This window comes from Thermobia domestica, chromosome 9, assembly GCF_964235325.1.
Source record: "Thermobia domestica chromosome 9, izTheDome1.hap1.1, whole genome shotgun sequence".
NCBI lineage: Eukaryota > Metazoa > Arthropoda > Insecta > Zygentoma > Lepismatidae > Thermobia > Thermobia domestica.
In genome coordinates, this window is record NC_137462.1 from 248269491 (window position 1) to 248294517 (window position 25027).

General features: G+C 35.3%; 1 protein-coding gene across 1 annotated transcript in view; it reads left to right on the forward strand.

Moving 5' to 3' along the window:
- LOC145694244 (pickpocket protein 28-like) overlaps positions 1–22686 on the forward strand; it is a 101935-nt gene extending 79249 nt beyond the window's left edge. Inside the window, exon 2 of the mRNA XM_081770346.1 lies at positions 22517–22686. Within this exon, the coding sequence (XP_081626472.1) occupies positions 22517–22641 (125 nt within the window). The 3' untranslated portion in view covers positions 22642–22686. The remainder of the gene's footprint in view (positions 1–22516) is intronic.
- The last annotated feature ends 2341 nt before the right edge of the window (positions 22687–25027 follow it).

Sequence of the window (25027 nt, forward strand, 5' to 3'; positions counted from 1 at the left end):
GCTTAAGGACATTGTAATGTAAAGAAGCAGAGCCAGAAATGCGGCGAAAACTGGTTATTACCTGGGAGTGTATGTCTACGTCAAACACGGAAGCCGTACAATGTGGAAGTGGGGGCACAGTTGGGTTTTGAAACTAATAGACGACCGGTTGGTAGCGAACGTTTGTGCATCATCCTATACGTAGATATACGTGTGTTTGTGTGTATATGCCATGTAAAGAAACCGGTAAAAGTTCTGAACACATGAACCCGTGTGTTTTGAAGTAGTCAGCATGAGGTGTGTGTAAGTGGTATGCTATTGTTTGCAGTGTTGTAAAAATGACGTATTTAAATCCACACAATGTGCTGGATATTTTAATGGACGCATACAAAGAAACAAAACGTGTGAGCACTGTAAAAACCGAATATGAAATGGAAATAAAGGATATTCTTGTTGATGTCCTGGAAAGTTTCAGGAAAGGTTGTAATACCGAAGTGAACGTTACAGATGATCTGGTATTTAGTGATAATGACGTACATGACGTCGCTTCTTCACTCGCGAGTGAAGGTGACACAGAAAGCAACGGAGACGAAGGATTATCACAATACAACGTTGGTATTGCGGCGAAAGGGAGCACCAGCGAAGCTGTAGACACAGAATATAAAGTAAAGGCAGTGCAGTTTTGGAAAAGTGTTAAGAACAGGTGTCTGTCGTTTGAAACTATAAAACATAGGTTCAAGTTCGTCAAAAGTAGGAATGACCTCTATAAATGGGAAAGACAGTTGCATGACGGTGGAACAAATTATGAAAAAGGAACGCATATTGATGCAATCGTATATGAGAAATTTCAAACTGCTAAATGCAAAAATCTTATAATGCATGACACATACTTACGACGTTGGGCTATAGAAGCTAGTCAAACTGTGGGATTCAACGGGTTTAAAGCGTCAAAGAAATGGCTATGGCAGTTTAAAAGGCGTCATCACATCGTGTCACGGAAAATTACAAAATATGTCACGTACAATAGCGCAGAACAATCCAAAGATATACATGATAATGCTAATAGGTTCGTGCAAAGTGTTCGCTCATGTATAAATTCTCATGGCGCGGAGAATGTGTATAATACAGATCAGAGTGGATTCAATTTGGAATTTCATTCGGGTAGATGTCTGGCAATGCGTGGAGAGAAACAGGTCTACGCAATTGTGCAGTCTCTGTCTGCGACGACACACAGTTACACGATACAGCCAATCGTATCTGTTAATGGAAAGCTACTGTCGCCTATGCTCATCGTCTTAAAAGAACCTCAGGGATAGTTCAGGCCACGGGTACAACAGACAATCCTTCGACCAGAAAACTTGCTGATTTGTGTATCGACATCCGGCAAAGTAACCAAAGAAATAATCAAATTATGGTTTCAGTCTGCGTACCTTCCACAATTTGGTGACCGGACCGTGCTATTAGTAGATTCCTGGACTGGGTATGATAAAGATGATTTGGCAGCTATCACAGATCCAACCAAACAATGTACAATTATGACCATACCTAAGCATACAACGGGCATAATCCAACCACTGGATGTTTATGGCTTTAGAATATGGAAGAGTTATGTGCGTAAAATCACCGATGTAGTTACTCTTCAACAACTAAATATCAATCTCCATACAAGAGACAATATCATCAAAGTTCAATCATTAGTACATAATCAGTTATCTTCTCCAAGATATACACCTCTGTTCGCTTATGCATGGTTCCGCTGCGGCTATGTTTCGGAAAGACCGATACATTTCACCAACCCAGTAGTTTTCGGTTTTCAGCAATTGCATTCATTGTTGTGCGAAACCTGTAGACAACCATCCATTGTCAGGTGTTCTTGGTGTCTAAAATATTTGTGTTTGGAGGATTTTTTTGTGAAGTTCCACTTCTGCAATACATACAAAGAATAGGTTGGACAACAAATAAGATGTCACTTATAACAAAGTGAATTCCGTTTCCCTTGTATATAGAGAGCATTTTGTTTCGTATTTTCCTTGTTATTGTTTCAACATAACTATTTATTTTCTAATATCCGCACTGGCATGCAACATTTAGCTGTGCAAGATGCACATAATGATACTACGTAACAGACGTGTTGCACGCAACATATTGCCAACACACCTATTGAATTATGAATTGCATCACTAGTTATGTTCATCGGCTTTAGTTATGCCCAGTTCTTTGTCAATGACACTAGAACTGTTTTCTAGAAGTTTGTGTTCGGAATGCTACGTTTAGTTCTATCTATTAATACAACAGAGGAATGGTTTTCAATATTGACATGTGGCAAATTCAAACGCATTTGAATGGCCAAGAACGGTATTTATGTACTGTTTTCGTAAATGTATATCGAACTGTTTTGTTAGTTAGTTGTAGGACTTTTAATTTTTTATTCAATGGAACTGTTTTGTTAGTTAGTTGTAGGACTTTTCATTTTCATTTGACGTGCCATACTTTATACTGTTTACATTGTATATTTCGAAACAAATACATGTAGCCACGAATCATTTAATATCGTTTTTATACTGCTTATGTCAAGGAAGTTCTATTAGGCTCATGTCCGATTTCAATAAGAATCGTTTGTATGACGAATATTTACTACAATTGCTTATATTCGTTCCATACAATATTCGTCATTACGCTATATTCTGTTAAATAGCAGCCGGCTATGGTTCAACATACAGCATCTTACTGAATATAGTGCTTGTGTAACATATCCATGTGCTTTGGTTTAAATGCATGCTCATATGCATGTGACTATGAATTGTCTATTTTTGTCAACCTGTTCAATTGTGTTCAACATGTTGTTTAGTATCTAGCAAAGGGCCTATTTATCCCTACAACGGGGCTTGTTGCAAAACAATATCAATGTTTGTATTACTATCCCATACGTCGGATTCTTACAGGAAGGGCGTGATTTCGTTTACTGCTGGGTGGCTTTTAAATTACTGATCATGAGCATTGAACTGTTCGCAATCACTAACTACTAATAAATATAACATATAAACCATTGAACAACAAGATCAGGTTTGGTATTTATCTCTCGAGCAGGATTCTACCTGTCACCTGCAACCAGTTCTACAAAACTGATTGACAGGTTGCCTCTCATATAGGCGTTCACATCTTCATATTCCCAGTTCTCCAATCTTTCGACATTGAGATAATGATGCATCTATTTACGTTTTTTGTCTCATCTTGCAAAAACGAAAAAGCACGTATCACTTTATCATTATTTACTCTTACCTACGTTGTTTGGATTCCGCGTAACAGATAAAGCTCTGTGACTGCTTTTCATCCCTGATTGGTCCATTTGCGGATGTTGGGTGTTTTCTCCGTGGAAGCGCTATGTGTTATTGAAATGGTTATCGTGTCATGACAACTTGCTCCTTTACAACGTTTGGCTATCTCTTCTCGTTTTCGCGCTATTACCTAAAGTATGCTTTGTTGTCCCAATTTAACAGCCCTATTATACCACCTAAATATGCATATGGGCCGCTATAAAAAAATTGGTGTCGCTTATTTTTTGCTGTTCTACAAACCTGTGAAGTTTGATTAAAATAGGCGTGTATTACCTTGGAAACCTTACTTGTAAGTAAGGTATCCATATTTCGTTTCTCTACTTGTAAATTTCCTTTTTTAATTCACCTAATCCTGGAGCCTTTCCTGATTTCAGTGTCTTAATCATGTGTTCCATCTCTTCATTTGTTACTAAGTATATTTGTTCTGCATTTTCTTTTGGAATAATTTGATTATAATCTTCCCTTTATTTCTGTTGTTGATCTGTTTCTTCATTTATATTATCTATTGGGAAGAAGTTACTTAACAGTTTTAGTACAGTTTCCTCCCTGGTTTTAGTGAATGAATTATCTTCATCTTTTATTGTTGTCAGCGTTATATTGTTAATTTTCTGTATAATTAGTTTGTAGGGAAGCCCCCATTGATCCAATACTATATTGATTTTAAGAAAATTTAACAGCTCTTCTTTTTGATGATTAATAGTTCTGTGTATTTTTGTTTTGCTAGCCTATAGTCTCTAATCTTCTTTCCTTATGTATGGGAATTAATGTTGATTGGTAATCTTTCTTTTTACTTTTGTTATTTTCTTTAATCTTTCTAGTTTTGGAATGAAAAACTCGTTATATTTTTTCTTTGATCTGGCTTCTAGAATTGATTTCTCTAGAGAGATCTATGTTTTATTTTCTATATCTATTACTAATTTTTCTACATCATCGTAATCGTCAATTTGTGATAGACGTAAATTCTTTTCAAAGAGTTTTCAGTTTATTTCTTCTATATTAAAATTTTCACTTTTTGTTTCAAGAATAGTATCTTGTATTTCAAAACTTATGAATTCATGATCACTTGTTGTTACAAGTCCTGGATTGACCAATTTACTATTTGTTCTTCTATTTCAGTGGAACTTATAGTTACATCAATGAAGGACTTTCCTCTCGGTGCTACGAATGCCGGTCTATTACCTTTATTTAGAACTATTAAACCATAGGGGCCAACTTGAAAATTTTAAATGGAAACCTACTACTTTTATTGCAGATTCGGATTCTGCTACCGGAAATATGCAAATTTTAATTGAAGTACCTTTTCGTTATTCTACTAGATGGAGCTTTAATCGCAAAAAGAGAAATTTATAGTGCATACTTCACCTAACGTTCCCACCCGAAATATATTGGAAATAACACGAAATGTGACAAATCGAGTTCCGCAACAACATAACCATGCCACTGACTTCAAAATTATGTGAACATTATGTGCTCAAAGAGCCACCACCATAGGGCCTCTGGGTCAACTTGGAAATTTCAAATAGGAACATGGATCGAATGATACCTCCTTCGAAAGATGTTGAAAAATGAATCAACGTTCCTAGGAAACGATTGAGATAGGCGCGCCGTTTCCAAAACAGTCACCAAGAATTATGTTGTTTGTAACGAACTGAAAACAATGGGTATAGAAAACTCAAAAAGTGCATTACCACCTGTAATTCTCCTTTTCCTGAAATAGTAGGCAAACCCAAAGAGCTGGGTCTTTGGGGTGTTGAGAATTAGAAAGGCGTTGGACCAAACCTCAATTTTGTTACAAGTATATCAATTCGGCAAACAGCAAATAAGGGCATAAAATTCATTACGGTAAGGTTTTGTTAAATAAATAAGGAATTACTTTCAACGACCGGTGGAAATACTGCACACAAATAGAGTTGAAAAATTTGAATCAACCTGAATATCAACTGTAGATGGACTTTAACACTGTAAAAGACATCTCCTTTTATCTCAAAATTTTGTGATACGCACGGTCGTATCAAGTGACCGGAGATCTAGAAATGATCACGACCCTGCAGGAGAGCTCAAGGGAGAAGGGTGAGAACTGTTGTTAAAATATTTTAAAAAAAGCATCTTTTATCTCGTAAACAAATTCTTTATTCACTGAGTTGAACTGAAATTCAATGGTGGAATTCGGAGCATCAGCATTCAAATCAAAGTGTACTTTCCTTCAAACTTGACCTGCTTCACGCCTATTTTTGAAGGTAAATCTAACAACACGGTACCATTGGAAATATCATTTAATGTTCTAAAATTTAATTAGAGATGCTTTTTCATATCTCTACTCATTGGTGAGATACAGAGCAAAAAAAATATTAAGGACAAAATATGTCAATTTTTAATGTTGAAGTTAAATTTCTCAAAACCGGTTGAGTCTATCCATCGCATGAATAGACAAAATCGTAACGCAATCTTAGAGATAAAGCCGGAAAAAGAAATTCATTAATATCTTGATTAGTTTCTTAGACATGGCCTTTTATTTGAAACGCTCATTTTTTAGCTTCGGTAAAACGGGGTTTAGGGTGTACAGGGGGACCTTCCTCTCGCACCAAGGGACTAGTGATGGGTAGTGGGAATATTCCCGGTGGGAAGGAATTTTAAAAATGGGAATATTCCCCGGATTTTCCCTGGCCTATAAATTCCCGGGAAGGAATTTATTTTTATTTGTTTACTTTATCTTCCAAATTATAAGAACCATATGACAAATTACTTTATTTTAATACATTATGATTTACTTCTAGGTTTTAAAGAATTTGGTGGTTAAAAACAAAAATTCTTTGACTGTACTTTATATAACTAATAATATGATTTTTTAAACTTCCATTTCCATTTACACTAAAACGTAAGGTAATTGTAATAATAATACTAATATTGGGGGGCCAAAACTTGCAGAAAGTAGGATGATTTACGGAAGAAATGAGTTGATAGTGGTGTTCAAGTAGTCAACAAAGTATCGAACACAAGTTTTTTTAGGGCACTAGGGGATTTATACAAACCGTAAAGGTAAGTGGAATTTATTTATGTAAGAAAAGAAAGTGAATTGTTGTTAACGAAGATAGAAAACAATGTGCCATGCGGGGCTCTAACCCGCCTTCACTCGCTAACGCTCGCTCTGCATTGCTGTATGAATTTAATGTTTGTAATGTAATTTAACTTATGAAATCATAAAGCAACATAGAATAGAATATCGCAAAAAAAAAGTAGGTGAAAAAGCTGGCTCCCCAATGCTAAACAATAGCCAAAATTAGCAAAGTACTAATTTACAAATGATGAAAACGAACCGTTTTGTAAAGTAATGTAGAATTATGTAGAAATAGAGATGAAGTACTATTAATAAAACCTGAACCGCCATTAGACGTCGGTCTGTCACCTCTCTCTGACTCGAATTTCTGAAGAGGTACTTGGACTTCTCTTACATATGAATTAATGCATGAAATTTCGAGAAATACATAAGAAGAAAGATCGTGTATGGCAATGTTACGTGCCAAATTATAAAGATAAATCGGTATCTTGCAAATTTTGTGAACATAAATGCGTATGCGCAAATATTGATAAATTAGTGAGACATGTATCTTACGGCAATTACCCAATCTAATTTGTTTATAACATTTAAAAATTTAATATGTTTATAATATCAGTAGTAGAGTCAAGTATAGAAAATCCACTTACTTATAAATTTTAACTGTTTAGCGGTGTAAAAATATGTGGACTTACTATAACATTTTTTCCACATATTTACTTTCATAGAGCATATTGTAAGTAAATATACATTTATGCGTATTATCCAAACATAATAAAATATTAATAAAGCAACATAGTACCGTTCAGAATATACATTTTAAGAAATCCCTTGGAGACAAGTGTAATAATATGCTGTAATAAAAATGAATTTAACTTCGAAATCTTAATATAGTAATAAAATGCACTTTTCTTTATGATTGTACATAAATTCCCGGAAAAATTCCCATTTTGGGAATGTTCCCGGGAATATTCCTGAAAAATATCTTCCCGGTAATTTACCCATCACTAGAAGGGACCGGCGGTCTAGAAATGATCAGGATAGTGGAATTGATGATTTAGGACCACGGCTTTGGCTTTTACTCTCTCGGGTTGATCCAACTTCTATTTTTGGAGACTTTTCCAGACTCTGCCTAATGACTAAAGGACGTAGTAGATTCTAAACTCCCGAGCCTTGGTGGCTTGTAAAAGAAATTGCACCCTAGTAAAAGAATTCATGTGTGCATTAATATAATAAACAAATTTAGCTGAGTTACAGGTGCACTCCTCGCTACGTACCTCAAAATACAATAATACATTTCAAATTTTGCTAATCTAAATCTCGTGTAACCTAAGTGCAAACCCTAGTACAAGACTCAACCTAATAATTTAATAAATATAATATATACATTAATATTAAAAGCTTCAAATACAATTGTAAAAAATATGCACTACAGTTCGACGTAAAAAATAAGAGACTGAGGTTTAGTTCTGGGTGAGAGCTCCTGTGGATCCTATTCTAAGTTGCGTTGTAGTTGTCCATCTCACATACTGGCGATACTAAAAAGGGATTATAAATATTTATTTTCATGGTTCATATTACCTGGGTGCTGAAAAGGTTAATAAAGGTAAGTTCACACGTCATACAGCTGCTGTTCACGAGAACCACTAACTTTTACGTCAAATTAAGAGATAGCATTGCTGGTATACGTGTTAATACACTCAAACCCTAAAACAGTAGGAAAACCCAATAAATCTGTGTCAAAACAAAACTTCTTTTTAAAGTGACCAGAGGAAAAGAGTGAATTTTAATGCAGAACGTGTATTTAAAATATAAATAAATATATCATCTGCTATTTACAGTTCAACTTCTGCCACAAGTAACAAATAACAAGTATTAATAAGCATGTGAAAATGGTACAAAAATCCCATCTTTACCTCATATATTGATGGAATATGACGTTCAAGACAGTAAAAAATATTCAATCATTAACATATATAAACTTAAAAAAAGTTTAAAATATCAGTTTCGTTCCAACATAGTAGGTATAGAAATTAGCTATAAAGTACAGCTAGTGTATGCAATGCAATTGAATGAAATGAAATCTTTGAGTTTTACGTCCCACGATTATGCCGGCTAGGCTAAAGGAGACGGTGATGATGAGAAATGATTGGAATGGTGGAATGAAGAAAGTGGAATTGAACGGCAGAACCCCAAAGAAACCCACGCTCACAGTTTGTCAGAACAAAGTTCACTTGGCGCGAGCTGAGATAGAACCAGAAGCCACATGAACAAGAGGTGAATGCTCTACCACTGAGCCACCACAGACCTCCAGTGTATGCAAATTTTAAGAAGGATAATAGAAAGGAACAAAAACATTTACCCTTTTTTTACCAATATATATATAACGGGTGAGGCATTTAAAAGTGTTTTTGTGAATATCTGGAAAACTACAAATCGGATTTAGAAAAAGTTGTAGTAAAAGTTGTTCGTCTTGAAGGAGGACATCCAATGATACTACACTCAACCCCCTAGCACCACCACCCGGGGACGGGAGGTGGGTCAACTTTGAAATCTTAAATAGGAAACACCAATTTTTATTACATATTCTGATTTTCCGTGAAAAAATACGTAAAATCTGTATTGAACATTTTTTTTTGTTGCGTGATAGATCGCGCTGTAATGGACAAAATAAAGATGGGTTGCAAATAGTCGGCAAAATTGAAGTAAGTTACAAAATACACATCAGATTAGAAAAGTTAACACTTGTGACATTTTCGCAAATGCTACCAAATTACACCATAGTTGAGTCCCCCTTTACAATCTCATATTAGAAAGGCAGTTATTCTAAAATCTGTAATGACAAACCGGTGTTTTAAAGCCAAAACACTTGATTTTGCAGAACTTAATACATTACTATGTCCACATTGTTAGTGCAATTTCAGTCACAGATGTCAATTAAAGACGTAGCATTTGGAAACACGCAAGGTTTGTTTTTATCAAAGTATTAAAATCTAGTTTTAGCGTTTCTCAGGAACAACGACGTGGATGTAGTAATAATTTGTTCCCTTCCGGATGCTTTTTTAATGTGAGTTCCCTTGCCTCTCACCATCCGGAGCAGGTCGTTTGGGCGTAAGGCCGTATATCTAAATAGGTTAATCAACTTAAATGGGTTATAATTATATTGTATTTCGTAACGAGGAGCCGGATGTTTTCGCTCTAAAAGCCTTGAAAATTGGCACTAATATCACAAATACCCTGTCATAAAAAATAACTGCACAACTTAAGAAATACAGAAAGATGAAATTTGACATCAATTTTCTAAAAGACAAATCTTCAAACAATAAATTCTCGTTACGTTATTACAGTATGCCCTATGGTAAACAGTCACTGAAAGTCTCAGTTGCATTAAATGTTTAAGCCTAGTTTTGTACTAGTAAATTTTTGTATATGCCTAAAGCAGAAGGAAAAGAAATTTTATGTTAAGTCTACATTTACCATGACATTATCATTGCATGACGGAATTATGGGCCCAACCCAGGAAGTACCGTAAGGCGGGATACTTTGCACAAGATTTAAGCCATTTTAAAGAAAATCGCATGTAACTTACAAACGTAATGATTTAGAACACTGTTTTTTAAACATACAATACCTATAAGGAAAACATTAGTCAAGTTCATTAGTAAACATTCAGTATAACCGTAGTTATTGAAATATAAACTTTGGTGCAAAGTAACCCTATAGCTTTGCACAACATACAAAAAAAAGTATGTCCGACATACGAACATAACGTTTTTGTGCAATGTTTTCCCTTAAGCATTTATACATTTTAAATTCTACACAAACCTGCATGCAGTCTACAAATATTTATATTAGAATGATGGTACTGGTATCAGTACTTAGTTTGAACTATCGATATTTGTAAAAAATATATATGTATTTTCTGGTACTGCCACAGGAACCACATTGTAATAGTTTAGCATATGTCCCAGAAAAATGCCAACTCAGGAACAGAAAAAAATCCCCGTTAACTGATTTGCCTTTAGGGATGCGGACGAGCCCAGATTTATGGCTGTCTCGTGTCGAAAATGTGCTGTAAAAGTGATGTCGAGACTCGAAAAATGTATATTTCTCTATTGGAAGAGCCGTGTCTCGACTGGAATTTTGTTAGGAAAATCTTATCTCGACTCGTCTCGTGTTCATCTCTATTCCTTATGTCCAAGAATATCATCCCAACCGTAATTAGTGGGAAATTTACGGGATTTGGGAGTTTCAGGCTCAAACCCATCCAAATTGCACGATTTCTTATTTTAAAAATCTAATGTTAGTCGTTCCTATGCGTATAAGCTGAAATCCTAGTCATTTCTAGTCTAGTCATTTCTTTTTTTTTAAAAAAAAGCGAAGCCTCTCTCAAACTTTTCTGGATCCGCAATTGTTCATAATTTATTTTCCAACAGGAAATTCATTACAGCATCTTCCTAAATAGGACATTTACCTAAATTTAGAATGCAGGAGGTTCCATTAATAATAATTCCCGATCTAAGCGGTATTTTGAACCGGTGTAAAGGAACCCCGAGTACAGACTGAAACCGCCTTCTCCCAGTTTTACTTTTTTTATGACTTTCAAACGTTTCACATTTCTATTTCAACTATTGCATCAAAGTTCCGTTATACACAGTAATATTCTACGAAACTGACTTAACTTTGACCGAAAATCCTGTACGTGATATCTTTCAAATTTTGGCGCCCTTTACAGTGACTGCTTTCCATACCTCTATAACAGTGAACCCTCTCGGTAATTAGAACTGATGTTAACAGCCAACATTATAGCCAAAATACAGTTAGATGTTCTATCTTACGATACCAGTTGAAACTTCCTATTTTCTGTTCACGGTTTTGCCGACAGAGAACTGTGAAACTCTTCATATTTTGTGCAAAGTAACTCCTGATGTGCAAAGTAATCCCGTCTTACGGTATTCTACAATATCAAAAGTTTCAAAATTTCTTTACAACAGTACGAATTTTTCATCTGCCCGAATATATTTTCTTCTTTCCATTGGAGGGTTTCTTCTCGAAGCATTGCCTCGTACACTAAGTTCTGCTTTCTTCTGTCCTTCGAAGTGCATGAATAAACTGCCAACTCGATCAATATCGTTCCTTTATGTTAGATATATTATAAAGGACAGAAGTTTAGTTTGGGCTGTCACAGGCTGCCTACATTAAATTTTATTTGGACCACTCCTCCTATTTCAATGAATAGCTAGTGCCTATTTTTATAAAATTTGAAATAACTTTCTGTTAATACAATATTCTCAACTATCCGTCCTAATGGGCAGATCGAATAACAAAAAGGCATTCAATAAATACTCACTTCCTGAAACACCCACCCCTAGCATTAAAAACTCAATTTTTATTCCAAAAACAGCTCTTATTCATTTTTCTGACCTCTTGGTACAGAACAGTACTTAATAAACATTTCCTATGTTTTGTAACATTAGTTTTAATAATTTATTATAGAAAAAGAAAATGCAAAAATGAAAATATGTGCAGGATTGTACACATTTTAAGTCACACTTTTAAAATAAATAAACGTTAAGAAAAAACTTTTTTTACACAAATTACATGTCCTTATTACATATATATCTTAATTTATTAAAAAGAAATATTGTTCCGAAACTAAGTCGCATAGTACGAAGCAGGCAGGCAGCCAGCACTTAAATCTAGGGGGGCCCGGCTGAAGTTAAGAGGGACCCTATCCAACCATATTATAGTTCATTGCAAGCCTACCGTGAAAATTTTAGTGGGGCAGGAAAACTTTACGTTGGAACCAGCCCCCTAGACTCCCTGAATACGTGCCTGGTACGGAGATCTGATACTAGAGATGCGGATAGTCGAGAATCTGTTGCTTTTTATTTATTTGTTTATTTTTTACTGGTACAGATAAGTTGTGCATGACGTGCAGGACCTTTGCTGTGTTCACGATGTTATTTTTGCTTTTTGCAAAATTGTTGTGGAAGTTTCTCGAAATTTCCAGTGCTTATTTTCATTTTTTAGTGCCTAAACATCCGGATTCTAGTTATGAAATACAGTATATGTAGGTAGGAAAACTATTTGTATACAAGGTTTTGTGTCCAAACATTTCGCGCCCAAGCGGTCGCACTTAAACGTCTCGCCCCCAAATGTCATGGAACCTGACCAACGAGGTGCTTGTTTCAAGGGGAGTCCTCTTGCCTCTCACCATCGTGGTGCTTGTTTTAGGAGAGTCTCCTTGCTTCTCACACATCTCCATTGTTTACTGAAACAAATGTTCGAAATGGTGCCCGTTTTCTGCAACAAACATTGCAAGTGTTACATGTACAGCGAACGTCTGACCATGTATTGCGACGCACGATCGCAGTCCTTGCTTAATAGACTGTAATTTGAATGATAAAGAATGCATCGCAGAAAATAGTCACCATTTTGAACTTTTTTTATCACTTGTCAACGGCGTTTAGGGATGGGCACGAGCAAGCTCGAGAGAGTTTTCTGTGAAACTCGACTCGACTAGAAATAGATTTCTTTCAGCTCGACTCGAAACAAACATATTTGAGCTTGACTAGAAAAATTCCCTCCAATTCCACTCGAATTCGGGTCGAGTTTCGAGTCGAGTCGGGACAAAACGAGCCAAATCCTGTGTGTAGTTACAAGTACTCTCTTCGAGTATCCTACATAGACAATATAATTATTATCAATGATACTACTGCATATTATTATTATTATTATTATTATTATTATTATTATTATTATTATTATTATTATTATTATTATTATTATTATTATTATTACAAGACCGTGTATAAATGTGAAAGACAGGCGGTTTGTATCTCAATACCAGAAACTAGTTGTCTTCCGACCTCGGTAGTCGTGAAGCTTAGGAGGCAAGGACATCGGGATTTGAGATACAGAGGAGGAAGTATTCCGGCTTTAGCAAAAAAGTTATAAGGCGCCGGCAAAACAAGTTCAAAACTGCCGCTATCAACCGCTCGAACAGCTCGGCTCACATCTCATTCACTAACGAGCCGAACCGAACAATAAGCCGGGCTAACAGTTCACAGCACAAAATATATTCTACATTACTGCTTACATTTTACATGACTTTCACTTTGCACTCATCATGCCATCATTTCAAAACGAGTTAAAACGAGCTGAACGAGTGAGCTATTTATCAAACTCGATTCGACTCGAAACTCGAGTTCATAAACAATGACTAGGCTTAGAACTCATAGTTCGACTCGGCCCATCCCTAACAGTTTTTACCCATTTTGATTTTTTGAAGATCACTGCGGTATTTATCACGCAACGTAAAGAATTTTTTAATACAAAAGTTATGTTTTTTTACATGGAGAATAGGAATCAGGAATAAAAAACGGAGTTACTATTTAACATTTCAAAGTTGACCCCCTCCCGCCCCGGGGTGGGGGTGTGGGTAGGAGGTCGAGTGTGGTATAATTGGATGTCCCCCTTCAAGACAAACAACTTTTGTTACAAATTTTTCAAAATCCGATTTATAGTTTTCCAGATATTCCCAAAAACAGTTTTACATGCCTCATTTTTCGTGTTTGTAAGCCATTTTGATCTTTGTCGATTACAGCGCCATCTATCACGCAACAAAAAAAATGTTCAATACAAAAGTTACGTATTTTCTCACGGAGAATCAGAATATGCAATAAGAAATGGTGGTTCCTATTAAAGATTTCAAAGTTGATCCCCCTCCCGCCCACGGGGGGTGGGGATAGGGGGTCGAGTGTGGTATCTTTGGATGTCCCCATTTGAGACAAACAACTTTTATTACAACATTTTCAAAACCCGATTTGTAGTTTTCCAGATATTCCCAAAAACAGTTTTAAACACTTTGATTTTAGTCGATTACAGCACCATCTATCACGCAACGAAAAAATTGTCAATACAAAAGTTACGTATTTTTTCACGCAGAATCAGAATATGCAATAAAAAAAATGGTGGTTCCTATTTAAGATTTCAAAGTTGACCCCCCTCACGGCCCCGTTGGTGGGGTAATGGGTCGAGTGTGGTATCATTAGATGTCCCCCTTTGAGACGAACAACTTTTATTACTTTTTCAAAATTCGATCTGTAGTTTTCCAGATATCCCCAAAAAAGTTTTAAATGCCTCACCCGGTATATATATATATATATATATATATATATATATATATTATGTGCTCTATTCGCAATTTCAGTAGTTCATGATATCAACTCTAATTATAAAATAATGTAATCAGAACAACAAAAAATATAAATAATTTAGGTATAATGAGTTTTCAAGGTAACGAATAAATACTACACTATTGTCATTAAGTAAATTGAAAGGGACATCAAATATAAGTGTCACATAATTAACTGGAATGAATTTTAAACTCACCGCGAAAAAAGCCTAAGGGTTACACTTTTTGCTTCTTGTATTTGAAGAGGCCCCTTTGGTCTTGTACTAAGTACTTTGTTTCTTGGTAACTATCGGATGGATCTCAGTCAAATTTCACGGACAATTAGTCCATCGACTAGGAAATGAAGATCGCTATATTTGTTAGCCTGCCCCACTAACGACATGCTAGTTTCGAATTAAATACGGTACTTTATTTTTCGGTAACTGTTGGCCAATAATCGTTTGCTGGCCAAATTATGTGCCCGTTGTTATTTTGATCTAACATTTGCATATTTGGACTTATTATTGACCACGCATAAAGAAACAAAGCGACCGATGATTGAAAGGTGGTTTCCGAGCATGTTCCGAAATTGGAGTATTGTCCTGTTACAGTATATATTCCTTAGTAGACCCTACTTTGAAACTCCTAGTTCATTGATATGGATTACCTTTTCATCTGCTAATTGCTAATAAATGTTTCAAATATTGTTGTAACTAATACGAAACTTCCAACTTAAGTAATTTAATAACTTATTATAACATTTTTATTCAAATAATATAATTTATTTTATGATGCATATGGTTCCAATGTAATAGCACATAAATTCCATTAAAGAAGATTAGAATAATTGATTATACAGGAGTCGTATCAAAGATACACAAAAAGAAAAATAGGATATTTGTAATAATACATAAGGAAGAATACCATAAACCTCAAAATATTTCTGTTATTGTGATCTGTAAAAATCCTCTCCAAACTTTATTCCATTTCCTGGAACAGAGGGAAACATCCTTCATAAGGTTTCTTACAAGAGACATCACCCAATTGTATGGCTCCGATTTTAATGATTTTTTTCTGACAGAGGACATGAATTCATTATTTGTGATGACAGAAATTTTTGCCATGGTGCATGTTTTCTATTTTGTTTATAATTTTGAAATATTGTGAAGTGGTTATTAGAGATTACTGCAGAAGTCCCTTACTACCCTTTGTAAACAGAGTGTTAATGAAAGAACAACCATGCAGTCGTATGGTAGGTAGGTACTTGACGGTAGCCATGTTGAAATCCGCCATTTTGAATTTATATCAATTTTCTTTAAATGGGAATAGAGTAATATGATACATAATTTCGGACTAGAATTTAATCAGGAAGATAATGGTGAAGTTTGTTTTAAGATACGCCCATTTGGGGAAACGTTACAGGCATATTAATTGTTTATATTTACTAGGTGGGTAAGTCCCTTACCTCCGCTTCTAACCCGCGTATTAATGATAATAAGTGGATAAAAGCATCGGCAATACATATTATGCCTAGACGGAAGTGATACGGTAAGGGTGTCCTTGACAGGAACAATCTTGAAATCCGGCGTTTCGAATTAAAGTGAAGTTTGAAAAATGAAAAGTATAGTATGTGACACCTCATTTTAATAACAAATTTTCCCAAAAAGCCAATGGTATGCTTATTTTTGTTCTATAGTTAACCAGTATGAATTTAGGACTGCTTCTAATGTGCAATACACGTTCATTATCCGACCTTTCAAATTGGCAACACTCCTACTTTTCATCGCATGTTTTAAGATTACAATTGGCACTTTGCAATTGTTACCATGGCTCATGTTTTCTAATTTTTTAAAGTTTTATTTAAGAGTTGCGATTTATCAGTTCATGAATAGTGTTGGAATAAGCATACAGCAAACTTTTGAAGCTTGACATGTAATTATTTATTTCCTATGCCATGTAATTATTTATTTCCTATACCTACCCTTCAAAAACTCGTTTACTGTTACATGAATCATCGCACGACGAAACAACTCCAACTTTGCATTCAGGTAATACCGAAGACGTAGCGAGTAATGGATAGTACACTCATGCTCAAAAATTAAGGATAATTGCAGATTGTGGTACTACACAACGTGGCACTACACAAAACTGGCGCTAATAGCATAGGCACATAGTGAACACAATATACGAACAAACGAGACATATTGGTACCACGGTATTGGTGATATCCACGGTAACCACAGTATCAACGATATTGGTGATAAGTTGAAAAACACATGTGCTACACAACGCCACTGTTTCCTGCGCATGTAACCCGATACCAATATGGGATATGATCACCATGCACACGTACACAGGCCGCACAATGGGTTGGCATACTCTGGATCAGGTGGTCGAGCAGCCGCTGGGGTATAGCCTCCCACACTTGCACCAGTGCCTGTCGGAGTTCCTGAAGTGTCCTAGGCGTTTGAAGACGTGCTGCGATACGTCGACCGAGAGCATCCCGGACATGCTTGATGGGGTTTAGGTCTAGAGAACATGCAAGCCACTCCAATCGCCTGATATCTTATGTTTCACGGTATTCCTCCACGACGGCAGCTTGGTGGGGCCGTGCGTTATCATCCATCAGGAGTAAGATGGGACCCACTGCACCTCTGAAAAGGCGAACATACTGATGCAAAATGACATCCCGATACACCTGACCTGTTACAGTTCCTCTGTCAAAGACATGCAGGGGTGTACGTGAACCAATCATAATCCCACCCCACACCATCAAACCACTACCTCCATACGGGTCCCTTTCAAGGACATTATGTTGTTAGTATCTGGTTCCTGCTTCACGCCAGATGATAACACGGCCAGAATCACTGTTCAGACTATTCCTGGACCCGTCCGTGAATATAACCTGGGACCACTGTTCCATTGACCATGTACTGTGTTCTTGACACCAGGCTTTACGGGCTCTCCTGTGAACAGGGGTCAGTGGAATGCACCTTGCAGGTCTCCGGGCGAATAAACCATGTCTGTCCAGTCGTCTGTAGACTGTGTGTCGGGAGACAACTGTTCCAGTGGCTGTGGCAAGGTCCCGAACAAGGCTACCTGCTGTACTCCGTGGGCGTCTGCGGCACTGATGGTGACATATCGGTCTTCTTGTGGTGTTGTACACTGTGGACGTCCCGTACTGTAGCGCCTGGACACGTTTCCTGTCTGCTGGAATCGTTGCCATAATCTTGAGATCACACTTTGTGGTACACGGAGGACCCGTGCTACGACCTGCTGTGTATGGCCAGCCTCCAGTCGCCCTATTACTCTACCCCTCCTAACGTCATCAATATGTGTTCTTTGAGCCATTTTCAACACATAGTAACCATTTGCACGTCTGACAACATCTGCACACTTACACGCTGCACCGTACTCTGACATGCACCAACACACCTCTGCGTATTTGGACTGCTGCCAGCGCCACCGTGCGACGACCGCACCGCATGCACCGCAGCGAATGGTCAAATGCACCGCATGGTCATACCTCGAGGTGATTTCCAACCGAAAACCGCCCACCAGAACGTTGTTTCACCATGTATCCGCATTATCCTTAATTTATGAGCACGAGTGTAGATGAGACGAAAAATCAAATGAAAATTCACTTCAAAAACGAAAACGAAATATGATTGTTGTGTAAATTAATGGTCTTTTGTTTTGTTTTATATTATTTTCTTTATTGTATATTTACTTATTTCTTATTTATTTTTTTTCTATGGTAACTTTTTAGCTAGCCACAGAAAAAAGTCATTCGTTTTCTAGCAATTGTTGTCTATGGTTCATGTTCGTAAGAGTTATAATGAGTTTTGATTGGGAATTCGATTAAGTTACACCTCTTTATAAACAAGTTACCTGTTTCCATATTATGTTCATGGTACGAACAGCGTGTTGGGAACGGTCATATTATGTAACTGATATTTTCTATCATTGCTGCTGTTCCTCTAAAGTTGTATTTATTAAAATATTTCATTGTTTGTCGTTTGCGCAACATGTAGGGTACATTTCCTGATAATTTTGTATTCGTATTATAACGCAAATTTGTTATAATTTCATTTGTATTTCTTTACATCACCTAGGTCCATAGGTTCCTCATGTATTCTGGTTTAAAATAAATTATTACATTGCAAGTCTTCAAATTCAGAAAGATTGCTGGATGCTTATCCCAAAGCTATTCACGAACTGACTATTCGCAACTCTTAAAAAGTGTAATAAATTTAGAAATCATGAGCCATGGTAACAATTGCAAAGCGCCAGTTGGAATCTTAAAGCATGCGGTGAAAATTAGGGGTGTTGCCGATTTGAAAGACCGAATAATGGACGTTTAGTGCACATTACAAGCAGTCCTAAATTCATATTGGTTAACTGTAGAATAACAATAAACATACAATTGGCTTTTTGGGAAAATTTGTTATTAAAATGAGGTGTCACATGCTATGGTTTTCATTTTTCACACTTCACTTAAATTCGAAATGGCGGATTTCAAGATGGTTGGTGTCAAGGATACCCTTACCGTATCACTTCCGTCTAGGAATAATATATATTGCCGAAGCTTTTATCCACTTATTATCATTAATACGCGGGTTAGAAGCGTTGGTAAGAAACTTACGCACATAGTAAGTATAAACAATTAATATGCCTGTAACTTTTCCCCAAATGGGCGTAACTTACAACTAACTTCACAATTGCCTTCCTGATTAAATTCTGACTCGAAATTATGTATAATATATCTTATTCCCATTTAAAAAACTTGACCTTAATTCAAAATGGCGGATTTCAAAATGGCTATCGTCAACATCATACCTACCATACGACTTCCCCCTAGACCTTATATGTATCTGCATGGTTCTTTCATTAACATTCCATTTACAAAGGGTAGTAAGAGACTTCTGCAGTAATCTCTAATAACTACATCATAAGTTAAAAATTATAGAAAAATAGAAAACGTGCACCACGGCAAAAAATTTTGTCATCAAAATAATGAATAAATGTCATCAGCAAAATAAATTTCATTGAAATCGGAGCCGAACAATTGTGTGACGTCCCTTGTTAACACACCCTTTGCAAAATTTAATAGTGTACTCGAACACCGTTTTTGAGTCCCCGTAATCAAATAATAGTTGTTACAAATTCTTAATTCTTCGGAAAGGCGCTTCCTTGGTCCTGGCCTTGAGGGAACGTTTGGTTTCTAATAAAGAAGATATAATGTTATTAGAGGTCCTATGGTAAGTAAGACATTATAGGTTACAGGCCATGTTCCAAACTTGGAACACTGTAAACTAGTATATAATTCATGCAATTAGTAACTAATATATAAAGTATAGTGAGAACAAATAAAAGGTTGAAGTTAGGTGGACAAGTAACCATTCATCAAAGGGAAAATCCTGACTATAACTGGTAACTTTGCTCTTTCACTGACTAATTCATCTCATTTTGTATATATTATACCATTTCTCGGTAAGTACTGGCCGGATCTGAACAATACATTTGCTACGCACTAAAATTCGTTAGGGTTCTTGGTCAGACTTGAACAGAGGCAACAGAAATTATCTTACACAACTTTTCACGTTGGGAACTTTTAAATTCGTTTACCTCAATTTTCATTATAATATTGTATCTAATTTACTTGAGTTAATAAGAATATATTCTTAAATAATTGTTATTTTAATTTACGTATTTATATGATATGTTTTATACGACTCTGGTTGTTTAAATAATAGGAACAACTATAGTTTGCAACTCGTAAGACATGTGCACCGGCAATGCTGAGCACGTGTTGCCAACACTTGGCTTTTACTAGTGACATAATAGGTTACTGATGAAGTATACGGATGAAGGATATAAAATGGAAATCCATTGTAAACTCCAAAAATAGCTGAATTGTGATTGTGCTGAAAGTTGGAGCAAGTATCAACAGGTTGTTGTACGTATAAGTGTGTCGCCGAATATGATGACGATCTACAAAACTGATGGCAGAAAAATATCAAAGAAGAGTAATATGATATCTATACAAGCTTCAGTGAATAGTATCTCCCAGCATTGAAAAGGATTAGCCTCAAGGACCATAGGGAGTATACGATATAGACGATCGGAGAACTAGAACCTAATCAGCATTTGCAATAGCCTCTTATTGTGATACAATCAGACTCCCATTCTACTTGCTTAATGTGAGAATGGGGTCGAAGATTCCATCACTGCCATCAACGCTTTATCTAGACGGAAATGGTAGAGAAACATACAGGATGTTATGTTGATCACAATAAGGTTCATAAGCCCATCTAGCAGGTTTCAAATACCATTTTCTTTTAGGAGACCTTGTTTTTATATATCGCAAATTCCCAAGTATCCAAATGTATTATATCGGTTGTTAAATATTCTCTGGTCCTCTGAGGATTTTCGCTGCTATTTCATAGTATTCTGAGAGTCATGTAATTATTCTGGAAAAATCATTAATCATTTGTGTGTTTTACTCCCGCGACAACTTAGCTCTTTACTCATGGTGACATTAGTCGAGGACAGTATTAATAAAGGAATTTGCATTTTAACAAAATATTTCCGTTGTTTTAGTAATTTCTATAATACATTATAAATTTTCTATTTATAATATGCTAAGTCTAGTCAAGCAAATAAAATCATTCGATACAGCACAATCGACTCTTCTTTTTATTATGTGCGTCATTACTTTCGCGACACTTGTCTTTTACGAGAATATCAATAGCTTTTAAACATCAAATGCTATTGCTGAAAAAGAATATCTAGTATATGCAGGACAGTGGTTAATAAAATGTTTGTCAAAGCAATATAACATTAATGATTCAGTAAAAATAAGTCTGCTTACTCCATATAATTACATGCCGCATATTTCACCCTCAATACTTCGTGTGTACAATGTAAATGTTCAGTTCTTATGCTCAATGATTAAAATGTAATATCATGTAATGACATGTATTAACATTTAATATCGTGTAGTTTGCAATTGTTCGCACTAGTTTTATCTTTGCATGCTATGTACAGGGTGACCAGAAAGTCCTTCACACCTACATTATTTGATACCTTCATTAATAATACTTACAACTGTTCAAAATGTACGTATGTGCACTTCAATTATCTATAGAGAGCTTTATTGTTCTCCTACTCATTACTTTTAGCTGCTGTGGCTTCATAAACTGAAAGATATCAAGTAAACTTGACCACAGAGCACATTGTCCACGTACTGCTCCTTCCTGGCGAGTAATTTGATTATATCCCACAGGACATTGTCTAGTTTCGTACAGTACGGGCTTGCAGAGTGAATGAATCACTGATGCACCCACTCTTGCACACTTTTCCTTACGGGTTGATGGAGACCAGAACCTTTTCCAGGGGAAATGCTTTCTTCTATCACATGATAAAAGTTTAACGACTTGGTTGCTACTAACCGACTCATTCACGAAACCTATCCGTTCCCTGCGGCATTTTTTGTTGTTGCACTTCCGCCCATAGATCCACACACTAAGTATTAAATCGTTCTCCAAGGTGAAGTCATTGGTGTCAGCCATTGTTGTACACGAAACACGGAAAGGTGAGACAATGAACTAGTCAACACACAGATGTTATTTTTCTCCGTCAATGGGCAGTCACGAGACAATAATATTGTAATTCCCATCAGCATTAATGTTAACATATCAATGATCAGGATGGGAAATTGAAATTTTAAATATCTCTACATCATACAATGATACACGTATTTTAATCGAGTGTAAAGGAAGTTTCTGGCCACCCTGTATATACGTACAATTTTAAAATAGTTTTAGAGTATGGAATTCAAACATTATAGAACAACATATTCAAACTGATTTTATCAACTGACCTTAAACTCACCCCTGTTGAAGTATATTGTATTGAATGAGGTATAGACTATTTAGAAAGTTATTACGTTTCTTTTTCTTTTTTCAGCTAACTGTGGAGGAGTCTTAGGTTTATGTCTTGGATTCAGCATTGTTAGTCTTATGGAGATCTTTTACTTTGTGGTAGTAAAAGTAATTATTCGCATAATGAAGATTGGAAGGCAGAGAAGATAAACATAAGTATCTTATGCCCTTCAAATAAACGATGATGACAATCCAAAGCAGTGCTACCTTCAGAGTTGTATAAGAAGAAAGTCACGTCGGCTATATTTGTGAATCAGTATTTCCTTCTACTCCAAACAACACCTAGAATATATTCTTTAAATTATTATGTGAGGTGTAATATAACAAAAAAATACTAATTTAATAATGGTTAATATCATACATAATTCTACTTACACATTATTTTAAGTACATCACGTAGAAAAAAGTACACAAGCTATTGAAAAAGTGGAAAACAAGCAGTTGCCATCACTGCTTAACCTATTCTGCAGTTTGAATTTATTTATTGATTTTGTAAAAATCATTCGATTACCTACACAATAAAATACATACTTATTAATAATGTAATTTGGAATGGATACAAAACGTAAGTAAGAGTGAAATATTAACTAACGCTATTTCTCTTATAACTAAATAATTGCTAACTTGTAAAACAGGGATATAATAACTCTTTAACTATGCATCAAAATTCAGGTATAAACTTTATTGCGATCATTTCTAAAGAAATGAGTAATTCATTTAACAATTTTAAATATATATTTTAATAATTAATATTTAATAAATTGTCTTTCTCAATATTTTTCACTAGGAGTAGAAAATACAAGACGCGACATTAAATTCTGTAGGCACAGTCTCGGAGGCACATTGCGGAAAGAATACAATAACTTTGAACATACTATTATCACCTAAGAATCTTAGACAGCTGACCTGACATATTCTGCAAGTTAAAAAATAGAATGCTATTCCTTTTTCATAATAGATTTGTACTTCCTGAGTCACTGTGTTATACAAAATTAAATATTGATGTTGATGTTGTTTCTTAACACAGCAACAAAGGCTTTGATTTCGCTTTGGATAATTTTAGCAACTTTTTAACAACAATAAATTGTATCAAATTTAATTTAGTTTAATGCAGTAACAAGCCCTGTTCGCGATCAGATACATGCTTCCTACAACATTTTAAATGGTGTATCACCATTATTGTCTGCCAAAAAATATGTGTTTTAGTAATGAACTGTAATAATTAATTACATTTTAAAATTTGTAATTTCATGGCATTTTATCAATAGCATTAAGATTAATCAAAAGCATATTGCGCAATGTTTGTGTACTTTCTGAGGTTCAAACCTTTGGTAACCAGATATCTATTTTTTGCTGATGATTATAGAGGGTAATATCTACATTTAGCAGTGCGATTTATCAAAAACGTATTCCCTAATACTTGTGTAATATGTGGCATTCAATCCATTACTAAACAGTAAGCTATTTATCTGCTTACTATTATAGAGCATAATGTCTACAGTATATACGTGTTTCCTAATATATGTGTAATTTGTGAGGTTCAAACCATTTCTAAAGCGTTATATATTTATTAGCTTACGATTACTGAGCGTAATAAATACTTTTAACATTATTATTAATCAAATACGTGTTCCCCAATATTTGTGTAATTTGTGAGGTTCAAACCATTAGTAACAACTTACAACTACAGAACGTAATATCTACATTTTTAATCTAATACGTATTGAATAATATTTGTGTACTTCGTGTAGTTTAAACAGTTAGTGAACAGTTAGTGAACAGTGATTAGCTTTCATTAAAGAGCGTAATATCTACTTATAGTCCTATAATTAATCAAATACGTGTTTCCTAATATTTGCTTTTTTTTGTGAGATTCAAACCATCACTAAACACTTCTGTGTTTATTAACTTACAATTACAGAGCGTAATATATATAATTTAGCCCAATTATTAATGAAATACGTGTTCCGTAATATTTGTGTAATTTGTGAGTTTCAAGCCATTAGTAATACTTTACGATTACACAACATCGTAATATCTACATTTTGAATCTAATTCGTATTGCCTAGTATTTGTGTAATTTGTGAAGTTCAAACAGTTAGTGAACAATTATATATTTATTATCTTTGATTATAGAGTGTAATATCTACTTATAGCTCTATGATTAATCAAATACGTTTTCCCGAATATTTGTGTAATTTGTGAGCTTCAAACCATTAGCAATAGCTTACGACTTTAGAATGCAATATCACAATTTTAATCTAATACGAATTGCCTAATATTTGTGTAATTTGTGAAGTTCAAAAAGTTAGCGAACAGTTGTATATTGATTAGCTTTCATTAAAGAGCATAATATCTACTTAAAGCCCTATGATTAACCAAATACTTGTTTCCTAATATTTGTGTAATTTGTGAAATTCACACCATTACTAAACAGTAATATAGTACACAACGTACTATACTTTTAGCCATATTATTAATCAAATACGTGTTCCCTAACATTTGTGTAATTTGTGAGGTTCAAACCATTATTAAT